Source organism: Harpia harpyja, chromosome 4, assembly GCF_026419915.1.
Source record: "Harpia harpyja isolate bHarHar1 chromosome 4, bHarHar1 primary haplotype, whole genome shotgun sequence".
NCBI lineage: Eukaryota > Metazoa > Chordata > Aves > Accipitriformes > Accipitridae > Harpia > Harpia harpyja.
Window position 1 is genome coordinate 45,148,219 of NC_068943.1, and position 9,843 is coordinate 45,158,061.

Below are 9,843 nucleotides of genomic sequence, written 5' to 3' on the forward strand. Positions count from 1 at the left end.
ATAAACAAGATTGCCCAGGAATCTTCCAGTTCTGTACTTCACTCCCTGCTGGAACTGTTTGAGTGACTAGCATGCAGGACTTATGCTAGCACCTTAACACTTCAGAAGGTGAAAATAATTGCTGTTTATGTCCTTGACTCAGGCTGCATCAGAAGAGGCTCTTTCTCCAGAAGCAGTCCCAGCTGCAGGCCTATTTTAACCAGATGCAAATAGCTGAGAGTTCATACCCAAGGTCAAGTCAACTGCCACTTTCATGCCAGGAGGAGCAGCAACAGCAGCAGCAGCAATCAACCCAGTTCAGCCTGCAGCAGCCTCTGAGCCCTGTGATGGAGCCTTCCTCAGAACAAATGCAATATGACCCCTTCCTCAGTCAATACCAGAAGGTACAGCTGGATCCACTGCCACCCTCCCAGATCACCAGCTCATCACACTTGTCATCACCTGTTCAGGTACAGCAGCCACCACAGTCTTTACAATATTCATATCAGACTTGTGAATTGCCTGTTGTCACCTCTTCTGAGCCAGACTACCCAGATCAGTGCCAGTATTCCATGGACCCAGTACAACAGAGCAGTGTAGCATTGCCTGACAGCCAGAGCAGCTCAGCATCTCATGAGTCCCAGTCAAACTATGATGCATTAACCCTGTCAGAATTGCCTGGACTCTTTGATTGTGAAATGATGGAGACTGTAGATCCGCAGCACGGTGGCTATGTCCTGGTGAATTAATACCATGGGGTGACTAACATGAGAGTAGAAGACAGGACAAATGGAGAAGCATGTGAATTTTTGGCTTTTTTGTTCCTACCCCAAAGTTCATGGTAATTTCTTAACCCTTGAATTAACAGGGGAACTAAAAATCCACCTGACTGGAAAAAAAGGAGGTGGTGAGAAGTGTTTGGCCATTAGCTCGTCTTGCTGGTGGCAGGGGCTAGAGAACAGATTGTGCAGTTTCATCCCACAAAGAACTAGTTTGCATAGGAGGCAAAAAAAGTGACTTTTAGAGGAAAGAAGTAGCCCCTTCTAAAAAAAGTGTGGGGAGTTTGTCAGCATTCATCTAACATTCACTTGGAGAAACAAGAATGAGTGCACAATGTGTTGTACTTCTTGGCAATAAAAGCAATAGGTTTTCATTTAAATTCAGGGTAGATTTGGGTCTGCGCTGATGGCAACTGTAATACTCTTGAAACAGTAGTATGACGTGGAATTAAAGGAAAGTTGCACTTTGGCATCCAATTGCTGATTAAGCTACTGATCTGGAACTACTCCAAGGTAAGTCTTTGAGACCACCAGGCATCTTGGGCAGCCTCCACTTCCTCCTGCTAGCAAGTAAACAGTATCTCCCAAGCCTGCCAAGGAACTCTTAATTGTCCGCCAAGGGAAGCTTCTGGATCTCTGCTAAGTGACATCTTGACTTTGTCAAAAGATACCTGGAACTGACACAGGGTACCACAGTGGTTTGTAGAGACCTCTGGGTGGGGATCAGAATACTAAAGGATAAAGGATTAGCTAACAGAGAGATAGAAGGTAAGAAGTACCATGAGAAAAATCAAGAGCTGTAGCCAATGGCATTTAAAAAAAAAAAATCCACCTGGGTGGCTTTTGAAATCAACCCTTTTTGCAGGCAGGCCTTTGTGGAGGGCTCTGTCTTGGAGAAATTCCGATCACTGGAAAGGATCCATCTGTCCTTCTGTTGCATTTTAAAAAACAAGCAAACAAACTGTGTTTTGAATTTGCAGTATGTGTTGCTGGTGGTTTATTGAGCTTTGTATATTTGGACAATTATTTAGGGTTTTAGAACTTAAGGATAAAAACAATGAGCTTAAAAAAAAAAACCCTGTGAAGTGATAGTGCTGTGCCTTTTTCAGTTCTTTATCAGCCTATATGCTTTTTTCTGAAGCAAGTAGACAATACCCCATTTATATCCTTGCTATAGCCAAAGTCCCTTCAGAGCACATGTTCCACCATGTGGAACATTATGTTTAACTTACTTAGTGTTTTGATTGCTCATGTATATATAACATTGAAAGTATTACAGCAATATTCAGCATCATGAACTGTTGATGTATCAGCCATTTCAAGAAATACTAAACTCAACAAGCAGTTTGTGTCTCCAGAACTTTCAGCCATGAAATGCAAGTCTAGGAGGATTGTTTAGGAATCTGCAGAAAGCTTAGATCTCTAGTTTGGGTTTTGGCTCTAGCCTTTAAGTATTGTGGGACATTACAGGATGATAGACAACCAAGGCTCACAGCTAGACAGTTCAGCCCCCTTCTGAGCAAACATTAAGCACAATTGCAGATTCATTAAAGCACAAAGAATGGCAGAGAAACTGTGCTGGTCACATATGTAGAAACCACCACTCTTTGCTGGGAAGCTTGGTGAGCCAAGGTCTTTGATTCTACAAATAATGAGGGGGTGGAGAAAGGTGGATAATCAGCCAGCCTTTACAGCAATAAGACCACATTTAAATGTGGAATAGTAGGACTTTAGTCACTGCATTGTAGGCTGTGTGAAGGAGGGAAGGGTTTAAACAACTGACAGAAGGCACCTTGCTTCCTGTGTACTACAAATAGAGAGAGAACTCCTGTTGCTTTGTAGCCTACTCTGATATTGGTCCAGTTGTGCAGCTGGACTCAATCTGTAAGTGCTCAGCTTCTACCTCTGATATCACAGTGATTCTCAAGGCATCAGAAAAGCAGAGTTTAAAGAACAGAGATCACATCCATACACTACTTATGTGATGCAAGATAAAGAGGGCTAGAAAGCTCTACTGTAAATAGCTGAGATAGAAAAGGTTTTTATTGTGTAGTTTCCCTTCAAAAGGAAACTCATCTGACAGAGTAAATAGCTATGGAACACAGAAACCCCTATGACACCTTCAGTGACTAACAAAGGGAAGGGAAACGGCTTGACAAATACTGCAGCATAACAGACCAGCCATTTCACTACTGCAAAAAAAGAAAAAGAGGTTCCTCTCCTTTCATTCCTTCTTCCCTACCCCACAGCATAATAAACACTTTCTGGTATTTTAATATCTGACCAAGCACTCAAGGAACTATGCAGTGAGAACTGCTAACAGGACACACAATACCTATGGAGACAGGCCCAGTTCTGCTCCAGGAGCTGGGTTACTGCCATAACTATAACCAATTCCTTCCCCATCCAGCTTTAGGATACTGTATGTTTCAGGACTTGAAGATAAAAATAATTCTGTTCTTGAGTTCTGCCATTCATTTATCAGGATGTGCCAACTAGTCTAAGCTCATTTGAGCTTTGCAGTGCTGGTAAGGGGGAAGCTACAATGTTTTTTAATGTAGTTTAGACTGACTCTTCCCCTCAAGCATATTTAACATTTCATGTAATTTCCTTTAAGCCAATTAGAATAAAAGGCTTCTAATGCCTTCTAATACAGCAGACTATCCATTGGGCACCCACTTCATACTACTTTGAAGTGGCTTTTTTCTTCAAATCCATTATGTCTAACATTAGAGAACTGTGTACACTACTGTTAGAGTAATAATTATTAGCTTTATTATCTTGTATTACTCCTTTGAAGAGACTTTGGTGTGATGTATATGGGGTAAAAATTTCATATGGAGAAAAGTGCAATATGTGTGTGTGTGGTACGTTCTTTAATGTATTTTTTTAAGGAGTTAGAGGGTTTAGTCTCTGCTTTGGGATAAATGCACTAGTTTTGTGAGCTCCAGTTTGGTAAGTTCATCTGTAGTATTTACATGCAACTGATATGCTGGACTCTGTAAAGCAATTACAGTGTATTAATACAAAATAAAGAGTATGTGCATTTCATTTTTAAATATCTAGTGAGCTGAAGCAGCCCCTGCTGCTGTTGTGTTCTTAGTGGCCTCTTATGTATTATATTGAGGTTATTTTCTCTCTGAGGCACCAAGTTACAAGTGACAAGAAAATGAACGTCTACTGTGAAGGCTGGATTTGCTAGACTGAAGTTTGCTTCCTATCATTTTGACATACTTGGGGTAGTTGATACCACTGACTTTTGAAGGCAAATATGAATGGGGACAAAGTATTCTAATAGCTTCAACAAAAAAAGCTGCGTTTCTTTACTGCCTGCTATGCCTTGGAACGTCAAACACTGCAGGAACATGCCTTCAACACAGGCAAGGTCATCTGTCAGTGGTATAGCACCTTCACTTTGAAAGAGGAAACCTATTCTCAAAACTGCTATCAGTTTTGATGTTTTTCCACATTAATCAGCATACCCTATCCAAGACATGCTACAAAAGCAGTTTAATGCTGATCATATAATGCTAAACCCTAGGAACACTGGGTGAAGGGGATGGGGGTTTGGGTACAGCCAGAGGGAATCCATCATAATTTCCCTACTAACATAATCACAGCATGCCACTATGTCATTCCATGCTCCACTGAGAAAAGTACCAGCCTGGATTTGACCAGAAAAAGCACTTACAGGGGGGAGCTGCTTGGGATCAGAATTACTACCTCACAGAAAAAAAATTAGACTTTTCTTTTTAGACATTATACTGGAACAGTTTCCCCAAGACTCCAAAGTTGCTATGAAATTTCTTGAGGTTAGATTTTTCATCTGTCTCCTGTTACATCAAGTGCAATCAAAAAAAAAAAAGATTGTGTCCACAAGACAGATCTGCTTACCTGCTTTTCTAATTTTCCACATTATCTTTACCTGTAAAAACATTCCTCCTCTGTACATCCTCTACAATATTTGTTTTAGCAACTCTGCAAGGCAAAGCAGTTCGGGACAGGATGGGGGAACCTCAAAAAATTAAATCAACTCTTTCCTGGGATAAACAAAGCTCCTCAATTTCTCACTAAAAAGACTCAAATAAAAACAGTGTCCTAAACTCTTATCTTTCTCCATAGAGAAAAAGGTTAAAAAAAAATAAAATAGGTTCCTGTTACAGCCATTCTGGATAGCATAGGAACAGCTGTTAGGGAACTGAAGAACAGGGGGTTTTTTAAAGTTAATTACATGGTCTGGACCACACATACTTTCCACTAATTTAATTCTTCATTAAAAAAATGGATTAGTACAATCTAATGCTATAGATATGGTTATACCATCCAGCGTCTCTTACAATGGTTATATTTCCATAGGTGTACAGGACTGTATTGATTGAAAATAGGTGTCAGTACTACATGGCGATTTTACTGACTCTTCCTAAATTAAGAGGGTTTTGGAAAGCTACTCACGCAACAGTAAATTACAACTAGGTCCTACTGAGCTAGTTATGCTACCAACTGCCAAGGGTTTGTATTTCTGCAGTCCACATACATACAAGGTTTAAGGCAGACCAAAGAATCAAGGCACTGCATGGGACACTGCAGTCTTTTGTAGAGACTGGAAAACTTCATGCCACAAAACTGTTACAGTACTTTCCACTTTCATTATTAGAAGACTCATTCAAAATTACTTGAGATCAAAAAACAGTAGGCAAAGTTGGGGAAAACTTTTCTTCTATGGAATCAGAAACAATAAGATTACTCATGTTTACTGCTCTCCCCCTTCTCTGCTCAGACAGCAAGTTTGAATTGGCCTGTAAAGAGACCTGAAAAGAAAAGCCCCACTCCCAAGAATGGAAGACATAGATATTCATTAATTGCATCTCCTGTTAACTACTTTCCTTAAAGCCTTTTACCCTGATCTGGGGTGTTAATAGGCTTACTTTGACTTAGCCTAAGACAATCTAGGACTTTCCTCCAAGAATAGAGGTTTCTTTCCTCTAGAACTATAAGCAACAGTGAAAAATTATCTTACGCTATTTCTTGAAGCACTACACCACTGCCCTGTTGAAGGTGAAAACTGAAAGTGAACCTTATCTGTTCTCTCGTAATTTAGGCAGAAAGTCTACATTCACAAAGAGAACAGGCAATTCCAGAAGAGGCTCTGTGGAAAAGCAAAATGCCATGCTCTTCACAGAGGGAACAGAGACCAGAAGGTAACTAAAATCAGGAAAATGTTACAGTTCTTCCATAGGACTGAAACAACAGTTATAGGACACAAAAGGTCATGACATGTGTATGTATATATGTGGAGAAAAAAAAAAATCTTTATAGCTCTTTTCTTAACATCACTAGCGACACTCCTGTGACCCTCAGGGTTTACTGAAGAAACCTTTCCAATAGGAAGAAAAGTGTGATGCTCAGGGATGTCAAGCAAAAGTTAGCGTAGTACCCAGCAGGTTCACCTATCTTTCCACACTGAAACTGCCATCACTATTGCATTTGTTGTAGCAACCTCAGCTACAACTGGCCATGAACAGCTGCAGCTGAGCAGTTAGTATGACCCACTGGGACACAAAACACTTTGCAACAGAATTTGTAACTTGGTTTGTAACAGTACTGACCAATTCACTGATCATCTTCTACATTCCCATGAATCAGATGCACCCAGACAGGATACTGGTAATGCTGTGCCTTAACTTGACACCAAGCTCGACACGTGCAACATCTCTCATGATTGCTTTCCCACGCACCCTAGTCCTCTGCTGACTCCCAAAACTCCTGATACAGTCTTAGGCAATGATCCAAGCGAGAAGGGTGAAGCGCCATATCTGCCTGCATGCCCCGCTTAACCAGAGACGTCAAGTCGGAGATCACAGGATGACTCAAGCCGCACAGAGACAGGGACTGTTAGTCACTCCTTCCCCAACAGCACCACAAACAGGCTACATACAGGACAGGAAAAAGAACACAAACACACTTTCCCATACAGACACAGTCTTTGACTGCTAGCAGCCAAAGCAAAACCAGAGAAGGTCACACCTTAAGGTGTTACCTCAACTAACCTTACAAGCTGTCTGGAAGACACTCCACTCCCCCCCACCCCACCCCAGAATGCAAAGGCTAAGCCCTCCTTATTCCCAGTGGAGACAGGAGAAAGCCCTCTCCCTCACTGGGATAAGTTCTGACTTACAGACTAGGTCAGAACCTTTAAATCCCTTGCAGAGTTGCAAAGCACAGCATTTCTCTGCTGGGCCTCAGGCCAGCAGAGCTTTCCTTTTCAGCATTATCTGGCTGACAGTGCTCATTTAAGTCCCTGGCAGATGGATCAGCAGCAAGGCTGTCACAGGAACACAATACACACAAGGCAGCAGCCGACTATCAGCACAGTTTATGCATGGCATGAAAGCAGAACACATACACATCTCTTCTGCTGATGAGGCTTTTACAATCTGAGTGTAGCTTTAAAACTGCATCTGAATTTGGTGCATAACATCTCTATGGGTGTGAGCTTCAGCCTCTGCTTGCCTTGCACTGGAGTCCTAAACACATTCAGGATAAACCTTGAAAAGCTTCATCCCCAAGTCCTTTTTGTGTAGAGCAAAGCAAAGCAGTGTGGGGGTGGAGTGGTAGAATTAGTTGAAGGAAGAGCAGAGAGAAAGCCCATGAAAGAACTGGTACATTAAAAAGAAGGAAAGGGTGACCATCTTGGAGAGGGTTGCAGGAGCAGATAGCAAATACTCTCAATGACAGCTCAAAAAGACACAAAACCCTACCACACATGCACTGCAAAAACCTGATCCTCTGCATGTACAAAGCAGGAAGGACTTCTGCAGACCAGAATGCAGGCATATGGCCAGAAAAGCTCCAACAGTGATACAGCCAACAGCTGGAAGCTTTAGTCTTGCAGGGCTTCAGCCAAATCTAGACACTGTTCCTCCCAGTACAGGCAGATTTGTATACTTGGATAAGTAAACAGCACCAAACAGCAACAAGGCTGCATGCATTTACCTGGAGCTATACTGACTTGGGCACTGGAAGAATGCACCTACCCAGCTGCAAAACAGAGTTGGCCGATTTCCCGATAAGAGCAGGTTTGTCAGCTAAAGATGAAGTCTCCCCTCCCTCACCAGCTCTGCTTGCTGAGATACTAACTCAGGATTATCTGAAACATCATAGACAAGCTGCAGAGCTCAGCATAGTCCTTCAGATTAACGGCATTGCCCAGTCCTGTGCTGCCCAGAGGAATACTCCACATCAGCCATGCTTCTTCCCAGCTTGTGCAAAGCCTGCACACAACACCCATGCTGATGCGCACTTTGCTCACGTGTCAAGGAATTGTGACACTTGGAGCCAAACATTATAGCACTGACAGAAGTCATCTGCTTTACAGCAACAGCCAGTGCAGGACTGGGCATGCAAGTACAAGCTGGTTTCCTTCCTACAGCTCCTCCCAAGAGGCAGACTTTCTCCCACAGCAAAACATCAGGCCCATAAAAGCAAGCACCAAAATAAATGCTTCACCAGCACCTCTTCTTGACAGGCCCAACACCCTGCAGCACTAAGAAGGACAAGTTTATTTCATGTCTACTGCTAAGCATACCTGCATCTAGCCCTTGTGAGGTGGCAAATGCAATCAACAAAGCAGAGCCTGAAGTTGAAGAGCAGCACGCAAGCCAGGCAAAGGACTGTCTCATGCCACAAGAGAGACTTTGGAGGTTTTGTCTACTGACAAACGATCCCTTTTTCATTGGGACCACATGCTTTTTAGATTCAGTTCTTCTCCTTTGCCCCTTCTCAACTCAGCCTCCAGGAGGTGAGGGGACTATTCCCCTCCTGCTGCCCACTGCCTAGAGAAACATGACATAAACATGAAGGCTGATGTGAATGGAGAATGAATGGGAACATCCAGGTATGAAAGCACTGAAAGGAACAAAGTGTGGGAGAAGGGCTTTAAGAACAGAAGGTGTAGATGGCATCTAGATTAACAGCACATTCGGATCTCAGCACATGGTGAGTTAATCCTGACAGCTCACAGAATAAGTGGGGGGTAGAAGAGTGAAGCAGATTGAGAGACTGATCACTGTTAGCTCCTAAAAGGGTACATCCAAAACCAGCATCTCACTGCCAATCTAAGAACCCAGGAGACCCAAGGAAGATGCCATAGGCATCACCCCATCTTCCATCATTGCAAGGAATCCTGACCAAATCACGTGGATACACACATCTTGGTGCTTGCGAACATGTGGGCATGAGAGTGCAAGTGAGATCAAGTTTATTTTAAATTGAAATCACATTTTCCCCTCTTCTAAGGCCTCACATTGTTGCAACACTATTTTCCACATTAATTGAAGAACACAAGGTGTAGGTGGAATGCGTATAGACTTAATTGTTGGACAACACAAAGGGGAAACACATATGCCAGGCTTTATGCTATGGCTGGTTTAGGGGATTTGAGAAAAAACAAAACCAACCAACCAGTCTTATCCTAATGGCTGTTATTTCCAAATAAGAATGGAGCTGATGGGCAGAGGGCTGCATTACTTATAAACAACAAAAAAAAATATTGTGGATGAATTTTACAATTAATCACCACATCAAATAGCAGCTGGATCTACTTAGACTGGAACTGCTTAAATAGAAAGTTGGCAGCCACATCAGATGTGCACCTCCTGAAAGACAGAGGGCTGCATTTTGCAAATTCTCTAGTAGATCTGAAAAGGCTCAACTAAGTTTACATTCACACCAAAAAAAAGCAAGGACTCAGATAATTTATCCCTAAGATGGACAGAATGGGTAACCTCTTTAAAGGTTCTTGGAGGATGTTTCTGAAGGAGCTGATCCAAGAGAAGGACTTGCTCATTGGACTGCTAAAGCAGTTTCAGACATGCGGACCTGTCTGGTGATAAGGCATGTTTAGTAAATACTGTTCTATGCAGACACATGAGTATTTGTAAAATCTTTACATAAAGTAAATGGAGAGAAAGGGCACCCTCTTTGTGTCTTTAATAGCATGCCCCCCTAAAAGGGTCAGAACACAGAGAAGAATATTCTCAGAAGCAGAGAGCTGAAACAAAAAGGCGCAACAGACCAATGATAATCA

General features: G+C 42.3%; 1 protein-coding gene across 1 annotated transcript in view; it reads left to right on the forward strand.

Moving 5' to 3' along the window:
- SIK2 (salt inducible kinase 2) overlaps nucleotides 1–3,952 on the forward strand; it is a 63,499-nt gene extending 59,547 nt beyond the window's left edge. Inside the window, 1 exon segment of the mRNA XM_052786564.1 lies at nucleotides 143–3,952. Coding sequence (XP_052642524.1) covers nucleotides 143–728 — 586 coding nt within the window. The 3' untranslated portion in view covers nucleotides 729–3,952.
- The last annotated feature ends 5,891 nt before the right edge of the window (nucleotides 3,953–9,843 follow it).